Below are 24615 nucleotides of genomic sequence, written 5' to 3'. Positions count from 1 at the left end.
GATGTGGAGGTAATACCCGTAGTCTCACTTGAATGCTTACAAAGAGACATGTATATTGCCTTTGGGTAAAAGTTCGTTGTGAAACAAACAGTTAGCTCCTACTTGAGCTATCTTAGTCTTTATTGAGCTATTCAGCTCCCATTGAGTCACCTAGCTCCCACTGAGCCACTTTTCTCCCACTAAGCTAGTGAACTCCCACTGAGACTAAGAGCCTTAGACATATACTTGAAAAGACTTTTAGAAGTTATTTCTATCCATAACTGAATATGGAGTCCTTTCTTAGCTTTGACACATTGTTTAGTGTAACATTAGTCATTTGTGCAAATCTTTAAGAACTTTATAGGAAGGGTTGTGAACCATCATTGTTTGAGTCATTTTCAATTGACACCAAGGTCTCCATGAAGACACACTATGTTCTTTGTGGAGTTATTTATGAAAATTTCCATTCATAACTTTGAGATAGTCACGCTTGGCTCAAGAAAACATCGCTCGATCTAATCTAGACGTTTTGATATCTTGCCAAGTCGATTCTATACTTCACTGAACTCTTGAGCTACTCAAGTCAAGTTTGTTCACATTTGAATATAGCCATATCCTTTCAAATTCTTTGTGAAACGTTGAAGTAATTGAATCCTCTTTAGCCTTCGGAGTCAACTGTCTATACCAAGAACAATAGCTCTCTGTTTTGTCGGTTTCAACAAGTAAGACTTGCTTGTCTTAGAACGATTCCAAATCGAGCAACTATCAAGAGTCTATCTAATAGAGCCTTTGAGTACGTTCTTGTCGATGTGACATTGCTAAAGATGTTCGGAATGCAAATCAAGCCCATGACTTGAACTTAGTGAGTTTATCATGTTTAGGGAAATGTTTGTTTATAATCAGGCATTCTTGACCCAATGCTTGGATAACCATGCCATTCAAATAAATCTCGCAACTATTGCTCATTACTTTGAATGTGAGTCTTTCCGTGTGTAAACGGATCAATTGCTGATTATGGGACATAATAACCATTACTTGTTCCAGCCTTTGGCTTAAAAGGTCTTTAAACAAAACATACGACCTTACAACTGATGTAGCTCTTCTTGCTTCATTCTAAGCTTGTAAGTCGATAACTTAGCTTAACTTCAATAGTTTGAGGTCACTATCATAGTGGAACACTCAAGCAGTATCCGATACTTGTGAAGATAACGAATTGCTAAGTTAACTACAATAACATGAACTCATGAGTTGAAATGAAATCTAATTCCTTTTCTTCGTTCCTTCTTTCCTATATTTCTTATCATACAATATCTCATAATCTTACTTTAAGAATCATTTCTTTAAGTACCTTGACTCTTATACTTTGTTAGGCATAATCAAGCACCTAGTGCGCCGTAAGACAAAGTTCCATCTTTTCCATTAATTCTTACTCGAATTACTACATCAATGAGTCCTACTTAATTATGTATGATGCGAAAGGATACGTTGGTTGTCAATCTTGAGATTGCAACTCAATTCCTCATGTTTTATCAAAACTACCTAGTATTTTGAATACATGATGTCCAACCGTCCTTTCGGACTTAGTTATAAAAGTCATTTATGAGAATTGTATTTTAGAAATGCTTTTCCTGTCTTTGAGATCTATTCTCAAGGATTTCCTTTACCAATCATGGAAACAATATTATTTGATTTAGAATACTATAAATATAAGTGCTAAGTATAACCATTTATCAAGAACATAATAAGTTTGAAATTTAATAGCATTCATGCAAACTTCAATCTTATTAAACGTCTTATTTACGCATAATAATTGTCCCTATTTGGCGAAAATAAGGCGATTCCAAGATCCGAAGAAACAAAGAGTGGTTAAGCATGCTTTGGCTTGTCTTAAACACTCAATCTTCTAGGGTAAGCATTGCCTTGCTAATGGCTCTAAGCCACTCTTGGTTAGACAGTCATCGCATCTAATGCATCTTTGACGATGTATCTCTTTTGCCACGGTATGTGAGGACTCCTCACTCATACCGATGAGTTAAACCAAAACCAACGTGCACACCCGGTGTGCCTTATGCCCCTTGGAGAAGTGATGGCACCTCGCTTTGGCGTAGCCTACCATCACCATCGTCCGGTTAGTAAGTGTTGTTTTGGAAAGGCAAGTTTGACTCAATATTATTAGGGACCTAGGATTTCTATGTTGGTTGATTTAAGTGAACTTAACTAATCATCGCAACATCAAGAAAACCTAAACATGCATCTAACGAATAATTCACATATATATAAGCATAAAATATAAAGCGAAATTATAGATGCATATTGGCAACTAGCATGACCCCTTGAAATCTTCATATCTTCAAAAGGTCTTCATTTGCAATTCAAGGCTTTGTCTTCCAAGATACGTCGTCTTCAAGACTTAACCAAACTATGCAAAAACTAGTGTCTACAACTAGGAATAATCTAAATATTAAAGTACAAAAATACTTAACGGTGCGTAGACCGTATTTAGATTTACAAAAATACATAACGGCACGTAGTCCGTATTTTCTATCCTAGTCGGATCCCACTAGTTGTCATTTCATAAAACCTGTGAGAGAGAATATATATATTCCATTCATCCATTCACTATTTGTGAATGGCCCATGCAATTTACAAATTTAAAACAAAGTAAAAATGCATTTAAACAACGCGCGCACTAGTAACTAATCTAGGTGGTTAATCCGATTAACACGCCTAATTAAAACTAGTCAAAGTTGTTTAACTGATTATATAATTTACGTCATTAATAATTGAAGCTCCCACTAAATTCCGCATTTCCTTAATTAATCTAATTAATTAAGTCGGTAGCACCCAAACTTGTCAAAATGAAATTTTGCCAATGCCGCTCAAAACCGAGGCCTAGCCTCCCAAAATTTTAATTAAAATAAACAAAATTAATTAAAATAAGTAAAACGGCAAAAAATTAACATCAAGCCTTACTACGGCTAGTCACCTCACCGCACCAAGCATACGCACACGCCAAAAAACGAACACACGACCCACGGCACACGGCCGCGAGCTGCTGCCACGACACAGCCGCGCGTGGCTGCTGCAGCCCGCGTGCTGCTGCCGCGCGTGTGGCCGCAAGCAAGGCGGCGCTGCCACCTTGGCAGCAGCCCGGCTCGCCAAGGTGGTGCATTGCCTCGTTTTGCGTGCCACGGCCTCGGGATTTGATCCCTTTTCGCGAGACAAAAATAATTAATTCTAAATTAATTTTAGAACTAATTTAGAGAGCAAAATAAAATTTTAAACAAGTCTAACTTAATAAAATTTTCAAAGTGCAAATAACCAAAATAATTCCAAGAACCATTCTTAATTAAATTGATTTAGCTTGGTGCAACATAAAATTGAGGCAATTTCTCACTTTCAATTTAATCAATTTAAATTAAACTTGAGAATTTGACAAAGTAAAGGGAAGTTGGAAAAATATGAACTTTAATGTTCAAATGAAAATTTCAACATCTAAATTTTGTGAATCCTTGAAAATTATATCTTCCAACATGAAGATAACCAAATTTCTATCACAAAAATCGAAACTTTATGTTTTCAATCAACTCAAAATGATTAAAACATCAAAGTTTAACACAAAATAACATGGAATTTAGTGGTTTTTAAAGTTTCAATCACTTATCACAAATAAAGATTGAATCTTTAACACTTAGGAAGCCTCAAAAATAAAACTTTCACACTAAAAAGCAATTAGTTTGCAATTATGTGAAAATAAATCAACCTTTAAGCATCAAATACTACCAAGTAAGTGTGCTTTAAGGGGACATAAAAATGTAGAAAATAATGCAAATAATCAACCATATAATCAACAATTTATGCCATTAATTTCAAGGTTAGAAAAGACTTAAAATTTTTCGTCAAAAACGAAAAACCCCTCGAAAAAGGCATTTCTGGTCAGAATTTGGCTAAAATCACAGTCCCCTTTTCCCCTTGGGAATAAAAACCTTTCCAGAACACGTTTTCCACCCAAAATTCACTAGTCTTGGGCGAAAATCTGGGTTCTGGGCCAAACTCGACATTAAAAACGGGACTAAAATAAATAAAACCGAGCTACTAATCTAATTAGCAACTTAAACCAAAAAATTAAGCCAAAATAAACCTTGAAAAACATGATTATAAAAATAAACGAGCGGGGCTCCGATACCGCTGTTGGGGTTTGGTGAGTCCGACTCATCGCGGAAACAACCCCGACCCGAGGAACCACTCGCAATAATTAAAATCATAAAGCATAAATAAATAATCACAAAGAAAAGATAACAAATCTTACCCTCGAAGCGAGCTTCGCCCAAAAACCGGGGCTCTTACTTGAAAGCTACGAGCACGTCAAGCGCCGCGCCTCCGACGGTATCCACCCACAAAAAGGCGAACACAACTTTAAGGTCCGCTACCTTGGGGTTAGCAAGGTCCGACCAAAACCCGAGTGTTATATGAGTTTAAGAGTTTTCCCAAAAATTATGGAATGCTCTTTTTAACTCCCACTCAAGCAAAGAATTCTAAAGTCATGCCATGACTATTTATAAGGAAGTATGCCTTGTGAATTTCACTCATCTTTCAATGTGGGACTTTTCACAAAAAGATCCCACATGGAAAGATTGGTGAATTCAACCCTTAGTTAAATAAACAAAGGAACAAGTAACAAGTGTCACATGGTTAGGTGTGGACCACTTTCTCACTTGGTCCCCAAGGCATTTCACATGCAATGTGAACTAACCATGTGTCACCCAACCTTGAGCCCCAAGTTGGGTTCGATTGGCCCATTTTATTTTGGCCCGTGTCCATGACCCATCAACCCGGGTCCACGGCCATTGCCACATGTGTCGCCACCGTGGCGCGCCGCCACCATGGCGCTGCCACGTGGCACGCTGCCACTTGGTGGCTGCCAACGTGGCGGCCACGTGTGCTGCCACATGGCGTTTTGCCATGTGTGCTGCCACGTGGCATGCTCCTATTGGGCATGCATTCCTAGCCTTTCGTGTGGCTAGGATTTTACTTGTTACTTGATGCATTTTCCCGTCTCGCCAAATCCTAAATTTTGGCTCGACATTTGAGATTCTCCGACGCTCGGTTTCGACGCTCCAAGCTCGAATTTCCGACGTCTAAATGTTTAACACTCGGGCGACGAATTAATTTCTTCCGAATTAATTCGTCGAGTTGGTTCGTATATTTTGCTTGGGTGTGACCCGAAGGGTTCAGTCAAGATTAAGCTGTAATATTAATTATATTAATATTACTGATCGGAAGCGGCCTCCACCCAGGCATTTCGATCACTTGACCTTACTGAATATATTAGCTTTCTAATAATTATGAACCCGCTATCAGAATAATACACTTGTTCGAAGGACACCATTCCTTTCAGATACTGCATGCATAACAAAGAGTTGCTTAAACTCATCTCCACCTTGACCTAAAGTAGGTATCCTATCCTCTAACAAATTAAGTGGAATTTGGTCATTTTCATATGTCAACCCAAAATTCAACCTCTAATTATGTTTGAAAACAAAGTCAGGATTATTTTTATTAGCAGATCGAGGTATCTCCTCAACATTTTTGGGGTTCAAAGGAAGGCAAAACACATCATACACATCATACTCAGGCACCACAAACTCCTTACTATTATCAATTGAAAACATGCAGCTACCACAGTCAAAACAATCAATTAGCCACCTTTAGATTTAAATAGCCGCAATCTGCAAAATAGAAATAATAATGCATAGTCACACAAACATGCATGTTGAATCTAACTTTTTGAGAGCACTCCAAAGTAAACAAAGTTACTTACGTAGGTACATCACCACCAGCTTCAACTATTGATTCCTTCGTTCTTATCCTTTGCCTCTTAACACGAACAAGAGCAGTAGCTTCAACGCTAGGTTCAGGTTCATCTTCACGAGTTCTCTTTTGCCGAGATGAAGGTGAACTAGTTGTAGGAACTTGATGCTCATGAAACTCTCTAGAAACATCTTCTTCAACAACATTCTTTTTCTTTTTAGCTCTAGTATTCTTCTTCAAGCCTTTGGCAACATTTGTATACAAAAGAAATCAAAATGTAAATTATAGTGACCTTACTGAAACAATAGTGACCAGAAAATTTAAGATCGTGACATGTCATTGTAAAGTGCACGTTTATGAAGCATATATAATACACATGGAGCACTAAAAACAGAACAAAAAACAATCAGCAATGCTACTTTTAAAAAAAAAACTGAACAGTTAACATGCATGATAATCAGATGCGAACAGACGGTTTTATGAAAGAAATTTGTAGCAGGTTCTGTGGTCCAGCACAGAAGAATATAGAAAATCTCCTTTCATATCTTAGGAGATCAATAAACTGTATATCATCAATAGACTAGATAATTCTACTAACAAAATATGGTAAACCTACTTCCAACTAAACTGAGACATGCTCATTCAATCAAGAAACTTAGAATGGTAAAAAAAATATTTTAAAAATGGCCCTTCCCTTGTAAAAGAGAAACCATAAACAAGATACAGGCACTTAACCAGTATTATGATTGAATAAACAGCTAGTAAAGAATCTGGTTTCTAAATTGTCACTGAATAATGTCATAAACTTTATTCAAGCGATTTCAAGCATTAATCATCAATCCACCATTCCAAAAAATAGGCAAAATTTCCAAATTATTGAATTACAAATGGAGGTGGGAAGATTTAAGCTTATGACGTATCGTACACAAGTCCTTAGTTTTACCTAATACGCCAAGGCCTCATCAGTTGGACAATTTTTATTGTTATTGAATATAAATCACAATTCACAAATCATACGTGACTCTATACACTATCGTTTATGGTAAACTTTAAGCAAAAGCACAACAATATCTTTGATCAGATAGACTATCAAGTTAGTAACATATATAATCCCTCCACCTCCATCCTCAAGGAAAGCATGATTTTTCACTTACACATATATAAGTAATTAAGCATGCACTTTGGTCTTGGATTAGTCTTATGATATATACTAGAATTGCAACTTAGATGGCATATAGGAAACATATTGATATCAGAGTTACATTCTAATTAACAAGTTGTTACTTGTTAGTACTAACAGGAACCGATTGCTAGGCAATTACAATCAAGTGAGAGTTAGCTAGTTTGATCTTTATACTTTTCTAAACTACTAACTAGATACATTAGACAAACATATAATCTATAAAAATTACTATCCCAAAACATTTAAATATATCATAAAGTAGAAAACAACACTAAGTCAACTCAAAATTGCACAAGTCATCATCGAGAACAACACATTATCAATAAAATTGAATGAGAAAACAAAAAACAATCAAAATTGAACGAAATAAGAATCGAGCATCGCAAAACCCTAGATCTTCACTACAAAACAAAATTCAAAAAAAAATTCATGCAAATAGTTTCAATTAAAGAAAAACAATAATTAATTAGCTCAAAATTACACAAATCTTCATCGAGAACAACACATTATCAATAAAATTGAATGAGAAAATAAAAAACAATCAAAATTGAAAGAAATAAGAATCAAACATCGCAAAACCCTAGAACTTCACTACGAAACAAAATTCAAACAAAAATTCATACAAATAGTTTCAATTAAAGAAAAACAACAAATAATCAGCTCAAAATTACACAAATCATCATCGATAACAACACATTATCAATAAAATTGAATGAGAAAACAAAAAACAATCAAAATTGAACGGAATAACAATCGAACATCGCAAAACCCTAGATCTTCACTACGAAACAAAATTCATACAAAAATTCATGCAAATAGTTTCAATTAAAGAAAAACAACAATTAATCAGCTCAAAATTTGCAGAAAAAAAGAGATAAACAAAGATTACCAGAAGGTGGTGGTTCGTCGACTTTTGTAGCCGAAGAACGAAGGCCACGTTTTCGTTGAAATGTAGCACCTCTTCTGGTTCTCGCCATTGAAGTAGTCGAGCCGAAGAGAGAGAAAATGCAAGAAGGGAAGAGAGAGAAAGTGTCAGATTGTTTGTGAAAATAAAGGAAAGAATTAATTTGGAGCAATTAATTTGTAAGAAATAAGTTGGGAGAGTAATGGCTTGGCTGAGTGAGTAAAGTCACGTGAGATATTTGGTCCACAATAATGTTATTGTGTACCAGGTTTATTTAAGAAAAATTATTAAATACTTGCTCTATTTCTCCATGCGCGGAGTTTTAGGAGAAATTGGAGTAAGTAATAAATTATGGAGATAGGGGAAAAATTCTAAAAAGCAAAAGTATTGGTGAGAATGGGAGGAGAGTGAATATATGTTGGGTCCATTAGGTGAGAGAAATAAATAAATATTGTAAAAGCTTTCCAAATAAGAAAATGGAACAAGTATTTAAAAAGGGCAAAATGGAGCAAGTATTTAAAAAAGGAGGAGTCATTTTTAGTTTGGACAACAAGTTACAAGTAAAGCACAAATACGGTCCCTAAACTATTGTATTTGTGCACTTTTAGTCCCTCAACTTTCATTTGTTCACTTTTGGCCCCTCAACCACCACTCTTGGTGTTTATGACCAAAAAGTTGAGGGACCTAGCCTAGTCAGCAAAAGATTAGGGACCATGACTTATTTTTTTTTTATGGTAAGCTATTAATAAATTAATATTTATTATTAATACATACAAACTTTGATTAAAATAAGTTCATTAAAATGAAAGAAAACTTTGATTAGTAAACTAAACACCACCGACACCCTTGTAACCACTTTCTCACCACTACTTAGATCTGAAACGAACCCCACTAAAACCACGAAAAACCCACGCACCCAACCAACTCCCACCACTAGCAACGAACACCCCCCACCCTCTCACGATCTCACCACCACCAAGATCTAAAACCCCACATCACTACCCCTAAGATCGAAACCCCACCTCATCACCACCAACCGAAACCCCACCTCACCAGCCACCACCAACGAACCAAAACCCAATGTCACTAGCCACCACCAACGAACAGAAACCCCATGTCACCAACCACCACCAACGAACCCTACGTCACCAATCACCAGCCACCACCAACAAACCAAAACCCAAACTCACCATTAACAGTAAATTAAAACCCCATCTCACCACCACTTAGATTTGCAACCCATTTACCATCGCTAAAATCGTAACGCACAACCACCAATACTTTACCCTTATTGGTTAAAAAAAAAAATCATCGAACCCTACCCTAATTGCGAGTCGAAAACTTTGAAAAGGAAAAAACAGGAGGCGGCGACGAACAAACTAGATGGAAGTGGCGGCGACTATGATGAAAACGGGTGGTGAATTATAATGGTGGTGGTGTACGTAAAGGTTGTGAGAGAAGAGGGAGGCATTGTTTGAGCTTGGCCTAATTTTTTTTTTTTTTTTTTTTTGGTTGGGAGCCGCCATTGTCAAAGGAGATGAGGAGTTGTAAGCCATGGGACTATGGAAGAAGGGATGAGAGAGAAAATTGGAAGGGGGGTTAGGGAAGAGGCGGAGAGAGAGAGATTGGAAGCCATGAAAAGATAAAGGTTAAATTTTATTTTATTTTTTTCAATAAAAATAATTGTTGATTTTTTTTTTAATTTTTATGTTTAATTACTTTAGATTTTTAATTAATGCTAATGAAAAAAATTAACACTGTCCAAAAATAAGAAAAATGAATAATACAAAGATATTTTTATTAAAATAAATTCTGACAAAAATAAAAAAGAAAACCAAAAAAAAAAAAAAAGAGTTATAGTCCCTAAACTTTTGCTGACTAGACAAGGTCCCTCAACTTTTTGGTCAGAAACACCAAGACTGGTGGTTGAGGGACCAAAAGTGCACAAATGAAAGTTGAGGGACTAAAAATGCACAAATATAAAAGTTTAGGGATCGTATTTGTGCTTTACTCAACAAGTTACCCGTCCAAACCTCCAATAGTATTTCCTCTAAACTTGTATATCTCTTTCTGTAAAAACTGAAAAATAAATAAAAAAAAAGAAGGAATACTCGTTTGTGATGAACAAGTGTGTGCTTGTGGTTTAATAGTGGCTAATTTTGGTGTGAAGAAATTAATGGTACATAATTTGGCGTCGTCACCTCTCTTTTGAGTCAATGCGGTCGGTTTACTCAACAACATCAAAACCCTTAAACAATTAAACCCACCTTTTTCTCCTTCATTTCAATTCTTCTTCCTGCCTTCATTCTATTACTCCAGGTATCTCAACTTTTCAATGCTTTGATTTTTCAGCTTTTTGTTTGAAATTTGTTGAGAAATGCAAATTTATGATAGTGGGTATTTTTTGCTTGATGGTTTGATTTAATGGGTTCAGTTGTTGTATTAATAGATTAATAAAGAAGTAATTAGAGACAGATAATTCTGTAATGTGGGGTTTAGCTGAATGTCGGTCATATATATAATTCAAACCCACTTTGTCAAATGACCATCTGTTATATTGGGTATTGAATTTATGATTGTTGTTAATTGTTATTGCTGTTCATGTATTCTTCTGCACTCGCTTGATTGTTCAAAACCCGAAAATGATGAATGAATTATTATAATTTAGAAGTATTGTGCTGAAATTGATGGGTACACATCAGCTGGCCGAGCTAATTGGGTTAAGTACTGCCAAATTAATATGTTTATTCAGCAGCTAAATTGAAATTTGGGGCAAAATTTTTCGTTTTCTGATCAATTTGTTGGCGAAATGTTCAAGAAAACACATGTAAAAATTTTGAAAATTTTGGAGTTTGCACTGTTTTATAATCTTCCATTTTTTCCTTTTTTGGTGTTACAGAGATGATGTTTTCTAGAGGATGTTCCCGGGTTTCAAGGACTGGGTTGAATCCATTCCGATGGCGTTATCCTTGTGTAACTGCTTCTAGTTCAGCTGTTGCTGCATACCATAAATTGCTCTCCCACTCTAATCCCACAATTACTCCTTCCATGTTCAAGGTATGATATGGGTATCCTTAATTACTGTAGACTCTTATCATTTTCTTAAATTTTATATGACAGGCATTATAGATTACATTGTGTATCTAATAATGTTGTATTGTATTCCTATGCAGTATGCTTGGGGATCTACAGAACATACACTTTGCGGTTTTTGTTATGACGCAAGACATCATATTCATAATAGTGCAACGTCCACAGTCGAGGTTAGGTGTGACTTTTGCAGATCCAGTATCCAACTAGGCTTTGTATATATTACTCGTGCTATTATGTATTGTTTGGGAGTGAGTTAAGTTGGTCTCTTTGTGGGGATGGGATGAAACAAAATCTTAAATCTACTTTTGTAATGAGGAATCTGGTGATGCTCCAAAGATGCTTCTATAAAATTTATACAAGAGCTTGGAAAATTATCTAGCAAGGGATCACATTGAGAAAAATGAAAGATATTAGCCACTCTTGGAACAAAAAGGAATTACTATTAGTTTTCAACTATTTATATTATGGACTAGTTAGAAGGCAAATCCACTATTGATTGGCTATGAAGCAGATTGAATTTTTAATTATATTTTTATGAACATAGAGAATTACTCTGTCGATTGATTGCTCCACAATAATGACATTCATAATTCTTTCAACCAAACTGATAGATTGGAACAAGTGGAGAGCTATCGTCTTAGAATTTTTGTGGATTGTTGATTCGGGGAACTGAATACTTGGAATGCTATTGTTCCAAGGAAAAACATTGTAATTTTCTTGTTTGTGGAACTAAATACTCAGGAGGATTTGCAAGTTTAATGACTACAAAAGGTGTTTTCTCCTCATGCATTCGTCTAGTGATTGCATTGTATATGTGATGGTATATGTGTCTATGGAAACCGTTAGCCACTCGTGATTTACTTAGTATAGAGTGGGGATGGTTTGAGCTGTCTTTTAGACTATACTGAGAGATGAGCACAAAAATGTAGTGAATAGACTTAAAGAAAATAGAGAGATGAACATTTCTAAAGAAAGTATAATTTGGTGATGAACAAATACACATGTATTATTTGGGGCTTCTCATATACAATCATCCACATTCAAGAGGTGAATACTCTCCCTAAGTTTCTCTTTCTCTGCTTATCTGAATACCTGTCACACAGTTACACAAGCCTCTTTCTGTATTCAACTCCTCTGCTTTGCCAAAACAATTCTCCATTTATCTCACCTCTAATAAACTTCATTATGAATACCAAATACCATAAAGCCCCTAGCAGTATTCTATAGCTAACTTCCTTGATAATTACCAAGCTACTCTTTTTTTTTTTTTCCTCTTCTAGTATATACGTCAACAAGGGATGGAAATTGGGTTAATTGCTAGCAGAATACTTCTGTATCCATATTGCTGTTCATCAAAAGACACTCTTCTGTTTCCTGAGTTTTCTCTGGACGTTCTGCACTTCTGCTGCCTTTTATTTTATTTTATTTTTTTATTCTTGGATGATCACATTTGAGGGTTGTTTGGTTGGATCATTTGTAATGGGTTGGAATGGAGTTAGAATCTTCCATCTATTTTTTTTTTTGTTTGGTTGAGTTTTTAGTAGTGGAATTTCATATCCAAGGGGTTCTAACTCTACCCAGTACTTCCTACCCACCTCTCATCCTAAAATTTACAATTCATTGTATTAATGAAGTGTGGAATCCATTCCAAAAATATAACCAAACAACTTTGGACTATTATGGGTTTTAGAATCCATACCTCTACAGTATGAGATTCCATACCTATCCATTCCGATTGGATGAACCAAACTCCCCTCTTGGTAGAATGAAGGATACTAGATGTTTGTCTGGATCCAAGTTTTATATTTTCTATGCTGAACGTTATATGCAAATTTATTAATAGATTGGAAATTTCCATGTAAGGGAGTTCCATAGAGCTTCTCTATGCTTGTATTGTATTTCATGGAGCTGTAATTGCTAAAAGAATACATATTAAGGAATGTGTTAGTTTGCTTATTGATGTAGATGATAGGTATGCATGTTAATGGTTCTGTTGTCAGGAGGTGAAGGGGTTAACAAAAAACTGTTTTAAAGTTACAACTCTAGTTGTTCATAATGGATTTTTAGATTCATGTCGTTCTGGTCAGTTGGTCTTATTCTTCTGCAGAGGCGTTTAATTCTAATCATGCTTCTGTTGTCTCTGTGATTGTATATTGTGCTAAAAGTTGCCAATTTACTTTTGCAGGATCAATCGGATCCGTTTTCCCTTGTTGCTGATGAGTTATCAATCCTAGCTGATAGATTACGGTCAATGGTGGTCGCAGAGGTGCAACAGTTGTCTTATGTACTGCTAGTACTGTTTGAATGGAATGGGCGCTGAAAGTTAGACATTGTATGATGTTCATGTTATTTCTTCTTGCAGGTCCCTAAGTTGGCATCTGCTGCTGAATATTTCTTCAAAATGGGAGTAGAAGGAAAGCGGTTTCGCCCCACAGTAAGTGTTGCATATATAGACGGGATATACCTATTGTTTGCAATGAAGCATGAAGTAACATAACCATCTAACAGTTTGAAATCACTCTTTTTCTTTTAGATCTGTGTGTCTGTAAAGTCAGTCCGGTCTATTGATAGCATCATTATTTACAGCATGCTATCTTCAATGCTGTCATGGCTTATTTAATTTGTATCGTACAATTTTTGTTTTTTGTAACTTCTTCTATTTTAGAGTTGTAGAAGTTAGGTGTAACCATGATGTAAAGGGTCTCTCAATATATATTTATATTATCTATTATAATAAAATATTCAGGCTTACTAGATGAGACAGATGCCTGGTCTAAGACCTTTATGCTTGCTTTTGGGTGTTCTGAAACAGGTTGTATGAATTAGGATATAACTATATAAGTTTCCTGCTGCACGTATTGTAGAGTTTAAATAGTTGGTCTAGGATTCTAGCTTAGTTTAACATATGACTTGCTCTTCTTAAATTCTTAGCTTGCCTTTCTTAAGAATTGAATTGTTGCTTCGCAGGTTTTATTATTGATGGCAACAGCATTGAACATGCCTGTATCAGTGTCTTCTGCTGATAGACTATCACCTGCCAGCGTAGTTGATAATTTGGAAACACAACTTCGTCGAAGACAACAGTGCATTGCCGAGATCACAGAGATGATCCATGTCAGTATATAATTACTAAGTACATTTGTTCTTCTTGATGTTCTCCTTTGTGTTTTTGTTAATTGTTGTTCAAATTTGTTATTTTGCCAAAGTTTAAGTTACCTGACACAATGGTTTGTGGTGTCAGGTAAATCGTATTTACTAGTTCTTGACTCCTGTCTCCTGCCTAAAGTTTAGAGGTCTGTGAAGCGTGGTGTATGTAGTCACACTTCACAGTACTTACGAGACAACAATGTTATGAGAATTGTGAACAATGGAAAGCTTTAGGGTTGTCTAGATCTAAGGGGTAGAAATTGGTAATGATATAACCTTACACTTAGGCCAGCTTTTGGGCTAGGTGCTGAGAAATGTACTTAGGCGGGGGCTAAGTCAACAAATGGATGTACCTCCTTGCTGCACTATCGAGTAGTAGATTATTGTCTTGTTTCCCTGAATTTCTTTATTCTTTCGTATGTGGAAAGTGAATGTAAATATTTATGTTATTGAAATTTAGTAAAAGCCTCCCATTTTGTGCATAGATGTTTGAGATTACGTCTTATGGTTCTTATGAAATTCCATCTATGATTGAGATAGTTATTGGTTATTTAAGTAGTTAAGCGAATAAAGCTTGGAAGTTGATTCGCAGCCTATATTCCTGTTTTCAGAAGATTTTAGTATCCTGAAATTTATTATGGTTCTGTTAACTTTAGGCTTAAACCAGTCTTCAAGCTGGATTCCTTTTGTACTCTAAGGTTCTCCTTGGTTTATATTCAGCTTAGTCTCTACAATAATAAAAAAAGGGTGGGCTTTACTCATTTGTTTTCAGTATTAATGCAAACTAAGGCCATCAAGATTTGATAATATGATTTAATCATGAATTATCAAATACTGTATCTGCTATCTGAAGGCATTCTCTTAATTCTTACCTGTCAGCGTGTAGAGCTTCAGGAAATAATGGTTGAAATGGGTATCTCCTATTGGTCTTAAGTTCTTAATTGATACTCGTGTGTTGTGGTAGGTGGCAAGTCTTCTCCATGATGATGTATTGGATGATGCTGATACAAGAAGGGGTGTTAGTTCATTGAACTCGGTGATGGGGAATAAGGTAATGTTTTCAGCTTCTTGTGCCGCATGTCAAAGTTGGCAGATTGTGGCTATTGTGCTATTGCATTATATGCAACTTTAGTTACTTGAATTATAAATTGAAAAATGCAGTTGCTCTGTACTGTTTGCTAAACTGTAGTATTAAGAAAGTATTGGCAACTTTTGTTGTGATCTTCTTCATTTTTTTTCTTTTTTGCTTTATGGCTCCAACATCTCATTGCATTTTTTGAAAAGGTATGTATCTATATGTTTACAATACCATTACTGATCTGCCCTTTCCATATCCTCCAAGTCTCCAACCCCTGATTTAACTGTGGAGCTCAATATTGCTGTACAACCAACAAAAATCTGATAGGGGCGTAATTGTGTAGATCTGGATAGGAAAATGCCGTGGGACAGCAATTAGTAGAAGAGGATTTGTGTAGGTAGTTTTTGGTGGAGATAGGTGCTTGGGTTAAGGTAGAAACGTAGCTTTACCGCCACAACTATGCTCTCTAAAAAAATAAATTACCAAGAACACAGTCAAGGCTTCAAGGATATAAGTCACCAACAATGCATGATGAGCGAATTGTAGACAAGGTATGACAATGTATAGATGACTCTGAATTTACTATCTAGAAAGAGATTTGATTCAGAAATTACTGAATAACCAATATTATAAGGCTAGCTTTCTCTAATGAATCCACGTGACCTTGTCTTTGACATTCGTTTTACTCTTAGATTTAGACCTCTAATCTGCTAACCACCAAAATTTTCCAGTACATTAATTTGCTGGCTTAGAAAGAGAGAAAATCCTTAGCTTATGAGTGTTGGAATTACCCATTGAGTGGGAGGCCAATTATTAAAGAATTATAAAGGAAGCATACGGGCGGATCAAAGTGGGCTGGCAGGGATTAAGGATGTTCTTGACCATCTCCAATTGTATCCAAACTGTACCATTTGATGTATGTGTTTAGAAATTTCCATTGTCATCACAAATTGCTTAGAGAATTCATGTACATCTAAGGGGTCACTTGTTTGGATCTTTTGGAATGGAGTTAAAATCCATTCCATCCATTTTATTGTTTGGTTAGGCTTTTTAGGTATGAAAGCTGATACCAAGATGGTTCTAACTTTTAACTCTACCCCAACTCCCTAGAATCCCATACCCACCCCACCCCACCCCCTAAGATTCACATTTCATTAATTTCATTCCATTAATGAAATGTAAAAACCTCCATATAAACTAAACAACTTCAAACTACTATGGGATTTGATCCATACCTCCCTAGCATTAGATTCCGTACCACTCTAATCCATTTTAACGAACCAAACGACCCCTAAATGGAGTCTTCTTGTAAGATGTTCGCTTAAAGGGCTTCCACACTTTTATTGTTCTTTTGCACCTTCCAAATATTGAAAAATTAAACCATTTTAAAAAAATTTCTCTCTTCCAATTCTCAACTCAACGTTGATGGATTATGATTAGGTTAGTGAAATTAGTTAAGCTACCTTTCTTATTCAAATATCCCTCCTCTCTCCCTTGTTCCTCAAATTTCAATCATGGTAGTATCCGAACCCATTGAATAGAGTACTAGGCACTTTTTCTGGCCAACCGCAAGCTAACTGATGATAAATTGGAGTTTTGTCCAAGGATAATTCCAATTTAGTGTTATCTGAAAATTTGACATTTTTGCGGTCGTATTTAAGGCTTCTGTTGTAGTTGTGGTAATAAAACATTTGAAACCAGGATACATGAGTATGGGTATAATTTAAAAATTCCTGTTTTTGTTTACTGTGTTGTTTTGCTCTCATATGATGTGTGCATGACATCCATTTTCGGTTAGATTGAGAGCATCACGTATTATTGAGGCTCCCCCCCCCCCTCCCAAAAAAAAAAAAAAAAAAAAACTCCTTTATCTTTCATGCGACCCTTTTTTTTTGTAGCAATATCTTTCCCAATGTTTTATATATAGGTTCAAATGCGCACCCCCCCCCCCCCCCCCCCCCCCCCCCCCCCCCCCCCCTTCTTCTCAAGTCCTTTATCTTTTTAACCCTTTCTTATTAGCAAACCCTTTCCTGATGTTTTATATATAGGTTCAAAAGTGCCCCCCTCTATCAGATGGCTTTAATTGACAACCATCATCCATTCCGTGTCATCAATGGCAATTTTCTTACATAATATCGTTGTTCTTTTCAGCCTTAATCCCTAAAAGTAGATCTTGATGGCATTGTTGTAATCACACATCACAATTTAGAAATTCGCAACTTCCTAAATCCTCATCCTATGCCATTATTGTTCGTGAGATTCTTACAACATTAAGCAACCACCATTCCTTTATCAGATCTTGTTTACCACATGAGGCAGCAAATAATGGTAACAATTCAAACTCCAACACGTAATAAAGCACAAGCTTCGGCGCAGCCAATATATATATATATATATATATATATATATATATATATATATATATATATATATATATATATATATATATATATATATATATTTTTACTCCCTCAATCTTTGATATAAAATCTTAGCATAAGAATGATATTATAAATGCTTTTCTTAAGCACATTCCATGACTTAGTCTATTTTATACAGTGCAGTTGGCAGTTCTAGCAGGTGATTTCTTGCTCTCTAGGGCCTGTGTAGCTCTAGCCTCTTTACATAATACTGAGGTAAATTTTAAGTTTTTTTTAGACATTTGAAATTGTAGCTCTGAATTGTATCCCACCCCCCCCCCCCCCCCCCCCCCCCCCCCCCCCCCCACTGCCTGTTGGTTGCTTCATAATTCTTTGTGAGAAACTCAAATATGTGGGCAATGGCAATTTACAAATGAGTACGTGTTTTGCAGGTTGTAACGCTACTAGCTAAGGTTGTAGAGCATCTTGTCACTGGTGAAACAATGCAGATGACAACAACATCTGAGCAGCGTCTAAAGTATGTAGATTTTCTCCTGGTATTATATTTTGTGTACCTTTTGCAGTCTTGCTTTTTTTGGAAGGGATAACCTAACTCTTTATGTTCATAAATTGGCTGCCAAATTTGTGAATCAAAGGTGGTTATTTAGCCCTATGGATGCTATCGTTGATGATTGCATATTTGTTTTCTTATCTCCTGCACAGAGATCCAACTCGTCAAGCTCTCCTGATACGATACAGGAATTAAAACCTCAATATGTTATGTCAATATTTCTTGCTTGTTTAATGTTTTGAAGGTGAAGGAACTTTAAAAAATCGTGGAGAAGATGATATATCAGGAGACAAAGGGAAAACTAAAGATCTCTATATGGACATCAAATATTGGAGGGGAATATCTATTGGTAACTCTATTGAATAATCATAAATGTCCTAGCGGAGGGACTTATTCTCATGACTTTTCTAACTACACTGAAATTAATTTAGATATGTGTGAGCTTTTAAGACTATGAAACAAGTACTATGTATTATCATGGTCTTTGCTCCCAGCCTCCCATGGCCGTATGCAGTAACATGCTACCATGTGGTGTTAATTTGTTAAATTGAAAATCCTTGAAAGTTCTTTCACCCAATCCAAAAAAAATTCTTATGTAGTTGGTTATGGAGTGGATTACTTAGTAGGAAATTTTGTCTTAAACTACAATTCCCTTTTATTTTTAATCTTTTTCGAAATATTGATAAGAACAGTTGTTTAACAGTTTTAACTTTCAATCAAACAAAATCTTACCCAAAAATATGAACTCTTTTATAAAATTGGTCCCTGGCCAAGAGACCTATTATAGCAAGTATGCTTCTCTCTCTCTCTCTCTCTCTCTCTCTTTGTGTGTGTGTGTGTGTGCGCTTGCGCAGAGATAAAATCGTTTTAAGACGCATCTTGGGGACTGCAAAAAGTCAAATGGGGCAAAATATTAGGGACGGAGGGAGTAAATATTAAATTTAAGGAAGCCTAATTATTTTACTTTTAGAATCTCAGTATACAACCATATAATTCAAGGAACAATGCTGCCAGCTATGCATGTGGGGCTTGTTTATTTTCTAAAGATCTTAGGGGCTTTCATTGCGAGCATATTTGTATGTACAGTTTACCTATTGGACTTCTTTTCTTCTTTCTGTATTGTGGGGTGTCTTTTTACTCACGTGGAAGGTTATATGTGTTACAGAGAAGTATTGGGTCAGTCAAAAAAATTTCTTTGTTAATTTTGGGAATAAATTTGTGTGGGCTTTGGTAGTGATAACTAGTAAGAATCAAAAGACACTTCGGAGTGCCATGGAGATTCTGGAGAATTTTTTAGCCTGAGATGAATGGTTTAATGTATAAAATGATCGAGCCACACTAATACAATTCGGAGTTCTTTGTGCCTATGCATCTCTTGAAGTGAGGCGCACGCACACCTAATAAACAATAAAAAAATGTTGTGCACCTTGGAACACCTCAGTGCGTCTGTGTGCCTTGTTATGCTTCATCAGAATCGCTTCAATTATTTCATTTGTTGCTTTTGCTGAGGCACCTAATGTCCAACTATATGATATTTTATTTCGTCAAGCTACTGTTTTACACACCATTTCTTATTAGGTTCATATAGAATGGTAATGCACTGACCTGATACCAATTTTATTCAGTAGCTGCTTTATGTAATATTGATTTATGCTTTATCCTGTATGCAGGGCTGATATTTTGGTTCATTTCTACTTGCAGCATGCAGTATTACATGGACAAGACTTACTTCAAGACAGCCTCATTGATCTCAAATAGCTGCAAGGCAATTGCTCTTCTTGCGGGGCAAACTGCAGAAGCTGCAACATTAGCTTATGAGTATGGGAAAAATCTGGTGAGTGGTATAGTTGTCACCATCTTTAATTTCTGTTAATAGAAAGAAATATTGAGACATGTTTTCTCTGCATACATTATGATTGTAACGGAAAAAGAACGATTAGTTGCCAAATAAAGAGTTTGGGTATAGATCATCCTTAGTGTAGTAGTGTGCCAATCGCTGCATCAGAAAATAAATTCGCTTATGTTAAGTAGGTAAGTAAATTAAAAGCCCAATAGGGTCTGTTGGATTAATATGAACCTATCAAAGTATCAAGGGATGGCCATGGGTCAAATATGGACCAGATTTGAATTTTTGTATCTGAATCCAGATCTGATCCATGATTTTTAAGATCCAACAAAGATAAATATAAAAATTATGGAATCAAGATTACAAAGTCATTTTGATACAATTTAATGCATGTCTCAATCATTGCAAGATTAAATTTTTTGTGCTTAAAATGGGTGGTTGTTTATGTTCGTTTTTCTGGAAGACTTGAGAAATTGTTTTGGAAATTGAGTTACTGCTGATTCAGGCTAGCATTATGATTTTATAGTACCTTGTTTCTATTTATTGTCTTATTGATGAGTGTTGATTTCATAGGCCTTATGCTCCTTATGCCTACCTAATCTTAGGTCTGAAGTGACAAGTTAGGGAAATGATATTACTTTTTGTAAGGGGACCCATTGCACCTGTTAGGTTACCATTTTATTTACATATTGCTGATAGAAAAGCATTTGTTAAATTAGCGTGTTAAACTTAAAAGAACCTCTTCAGGTACTCATTATGGATTGGATATTTGTGATAAAGTTGTGCACCTTGAGGAATCCATTTCCAGTTATCTAGCTGTACACCTTGAGGAACCCATTTCCAGTTATCTTTAATTTTTTAATATGTTGATTTATCGTGACCTTTTTATCACCATAATATTCAGATTTATTGCATTTATTGATAGGTAAAGGCTAGCAGTTGCTTTGCAGTTCATCTAATAATTGTTTCAGTATGAGATAATTTTATATTTAAGTAACCCTTTCTGTTAGATAACATCAGTAGATATTGCTCATTACATTTCCATTTTTTTCCTCCACAGGGACTCGCATATCAACTGATAGACGATGTTCTTGATTACACTGGCACATCTGCATCACTTGGAAAGGGCTCACTTTCTGATATTCGTCATGTAATCTCTTACCTCCTTTTCTGTTAGAGAGAATTGTACGTATTTGTCAAAATAAACTCTTATGGAGTTTAGTATCTATCTAAAATCTATAAAGTGTCCAAACTTTTACATATTTGTTAAAATGAAGTACGCATGCATTGCATGCATTTAGATCTAGTTCTTATTTAAGGAACCAAGAATCATATGCATATCAATAGTATTTGAACTCTGAAGGCCACAATTAGTTGAAATTTGAAAAGGTAAAACATTTTTGTAACTTTAGCTTGGTATCAAATTATCAACTTCTTGGGAGATTGACAAAGAGTCTTACATCATGATATCTTTTTCTTCCTCATTCTTATTTTGGTTAACTTAAAAGAAACTCGTGTTGCAATTTATTCACTCAATCAGCAATGGCCATTGTAGCAATACATTTTCTGCATTACTGTACAGAAATACTGTTCTCGGTTATAATTTGTGGCAAAACTTCCATAGCTATTAATTTCACATTCTATAAATGATAAATAATAATATCCTTTTAATTATGTATTCAGACACACACACACACACTCTCTCTCTCTCTCTCTCTCTCTCTCACACACACACACACACACACACACACACACACACAGTTATATGTGTGTGTGAGAACTAGGTTGGCATATTTTTAGTCTATTTATATTTACATATGCGCTCTTTGAGAAGATTTTCAGTCTAGGGGGGGGCTGCACCTGGTCCTCCCCAGGCCCCACTGATTATTTTAAAGGGTTAAAGTTTGTCTTTTATTTCTTCAGTCACTAAGTGCTACATGTTGCTATTATTTCAACAGGGGATTGTCACAGCTCCTTTGTTGTTTGCCATAGAAGAGTTTCCACAGTTAGGTGAAGTTGTGCAGCGAGGCTTGGACAACCCTGCAGATATAGATCTGGTATGTTTATAAGTGAACTTCATTTTAAAATCCCACTTTGTTTCTTGTTTTCTAAATTTTGCATAAATGAATGCTTTTATTTAGGTTGGGCTCCTAAATAATTAATCAGATATTTTTTTGTGACTTTGCAATCGTTTTCGCAAGCATGTTTGTGGTGTACTAATTTCTTAGCCTTATCTCAGCATATCTTTTCACCTCCCCACCTAATTACATGCTGTGTTATTTTTTCCTAGGAAGTTCCCTCGAGAACTCCAATTCACTGTCTAATCCAATTGAATGCCTGAAGTGCTATCCTGAAATTTTAAGTGCTGGTTGAAAAAACATCTTTGAATATCACCATGCATATTTAGTGTACAAAGTTGGTTAAAGAGGCTTTTAAATATTATTCAGCAAAAAGCTTTTTTTTTTTCCTCCGTCTTTATATTCTGATTGTTCTCTCTCTTGGGAATGATGTTGAGTGACCTGAGTCTTGTGCAATATTAGCTTGGAATATTTTGAGGTTCAGGAGTCAATTCCAAGTATATCAGAGCTCTATTTTCCAAATTGAAAGGGGTGCTCGGGACCTTAATATATTTAAGGCTGTAAAGAGGCTGGCTTGTGCAAGAAAAGTACTTGTAACTGGTAAGAGACTGGGGTTTTGGGATGTGCTAGTGTCACCAAGGATATGCATCTATGGTGCGTGAAGGAATATGGTCATTTTCTGTACTTGCTTGCACCCCTTAATCTTATAAGTGGGGCCGGCTACATGAACCTTCACGAGGACTTCCAAGGTCACCCATCCTAGTAATACTCTCAATCATTGTGGCTCATGTCAAGCGATGTGACAAAGTATTACACTGGCTGTCACTGACCTACCGTAACCCTTCTCCTTTATCCGGGCTTGGGACTTAATGTTTTTATTAACGTTTTTTCAGTATATGGTTTAGGACGTCTTGTCTAGGATTAATGCTTGTCATGCAAGTCTGTGAAAGTTGATCTAGAAGTATCCAGGTTATCTCTTGCATTATTAAAGGTGAGAGTTGGTTGATTTAAGTCCCCCCCGGGGGGGTGGGGGGGTGGGGGTGCACGCACAAAGTTGCAAACGTGGACAAACTTATTCAATGATAGCTCTTGTTATCCTCTTGATATTATGATGATTGATGAACCTCTTCATACCATGGTATAATGAGGGAAGTACTTACCATTCCTTGCAAGATTTAATTCCAAAGAAAACATCATAAAGCGGTTTAATTCTTAGTTGGGTGTTTATTTTTTTTGTCATGTGCCGGATAAAAGGGGGTGGAAGTATTTTTTGCGTCCTTATTTTATCACCCATTTGCTTGAAATACCAACCAATTTATTTGCCTTATTAGGTTTTGGGTAATCACATAAGCATGTAGATAGTTGTTTTGCACAAGAGAGATTTTTTTTTTTTTCTTTTCGTTTTCATACTAGTATATAATGAGAATTTTGCTTGCTTGCGTGTCCTTTTCAGTTTACTAGTATAATTGCCAGTAGAAGGCACCAGTAGCTTGCTTTATTATTTAAGGAATGTTACGTAAATGTATAATCTGATTTTTTTTTTTTTTTTCTTTTTTCCCATTTAGGCTCTCGATTACCTAGGAAAAAGTCAAGGGATACAGAAAGCAAAGGAATTAGCACTGAAGCATGCAAACCTTGCAGCTGAAGCTATTGATTCCCTTCCTGAGAGTGATGACGAGGATGTTAGAAGATCAAGGCGTGCACTTGTAGATCTTACACACAGAGTCATAAACAGAACTAAGTGAATAAAGATATGGACGATTTTGTTTGATCTCTTTCTGTCTTCATGTATAATGGGCAGTCTCAAGGTTAGCCTCAATATTCTTTCACAGATTGAAATTATGTTCTTTTGCTGCGGTTCAAAGCAAAGGCGTACGCATAAAAGTTTTAGTTAGACAATAGTGGATACATATTTACAAGTAATGAACATAGCAAAATTAATGCCTTTTTAATTCTATTACAGTTGCTTCTAATACCATTAATAGAATTTTTGTAGTTTTACATTATTTTGCGTCTTTGTGCCTGCTAATAACATTTGAGTTTTATTTTCCCCCGTGTTTACTAGAGTTGCTCCTTTTTATTTTGTAAAAGTATGTTTAATTTTCAGAAAGATGAGTGACAATTCTGGCAGGGATTTTCTTAAACAATTGCATGGAATATGCAATTTTGTAGAATTTGTTATATACACCCAGGTGTACCATACACCCCGTGGTCATTTGCTCATTTAATCCACAAATAAGCAAATAATATTCTTACTCATTTGTTGATTGAATGAGCAAATAACCCGGGTGTATGGTACACCCGGGTGTACATAAGAGGCTTTCGCAATTTTGAGGGTGTTAAATAACCATGCAAAAGTAATAAGATTACCTACGCTGTTCTGTTACTTGCACGATTGGCTTTATGTAAATACAAGGATATGCGTAACACAGTACAAATGAACAGAACATGAGCAAAAGATAATTTAAAGTGTTTACTTTGATGATCTATTATTTTCCCTGTTATGAAATTAAAGGCGGATCTTAATTTAGGTAATGTGTTTGATTTGTGGAATTGTTTCCCTTA

General features: G+C 35.7%; 1 protein-coding gene across 2 annotated transcripts; it reads left to right on the top strand.

The window, feature by feature from the left end:
* Positions 1-9952: 9952 nt before the first annotated feature.
* LOC145636076 (solanesyl-diphosphate synthase 1, mitochondrial-like) lies at positions 9953-24100 on the top strand. 2 transcript variants are annotated; one of them, XM_081687526.1, is made up of 13 exons: positions 9953-10196; positions 10777-10934; positions 11051-11140; positions 13156-13236; positions 13333-13404; positions 13938-14084; positions 15082-15168; positions 17760-17831; positions 18008-18093; positions 19828-19960; positions 21033-21122; positions 21931-22029; positions 23616-24100. In XM_081687526.1, exons 2-13 carry the CDS (start codon positions 10779-10781, stop codon positions 23793-23795), a joined length of 1293 nt encoding a protein of 430 aa, XP_081543652.1. In that variant the 5' UTR covers positions 9953-10196; positions 10777-10778; the 3' UTR covers positions 23796-24100. The 2 variants fall into 2 exon arrangements, with proteins under 2 accessions (XP_081543652.1, XP_081543653.1); XM_081687527.1 differs by lacking the exons at positions 9953-10196; positions 10777-10934 and having other exon boundaries at positions 11119-11145.
* Positions 24101-24615: the final 515 nt, after the last annotated feature.

This window comes from Chenopodium album, chromosome 6 (genome assembly GCF_948465745.1).
Source record: "Chenopodium album chromosome 6, dcCheAlbu1.1, whole genome shotgun sequence".
NCBI classification, from domain to species: domain Eukaryota; kingdom Viridiplantae; phylum Streptophyta; class Magnoliopsida; order Caryophyllales; family Amaranthaceae; genus Chenopodium; species Chenopodium album.
The sequence above is the reverse complement of the archived record's forward strand: the minus strand, read 5'-3'. Positions and strand labels throughout refer to the sequence as shown.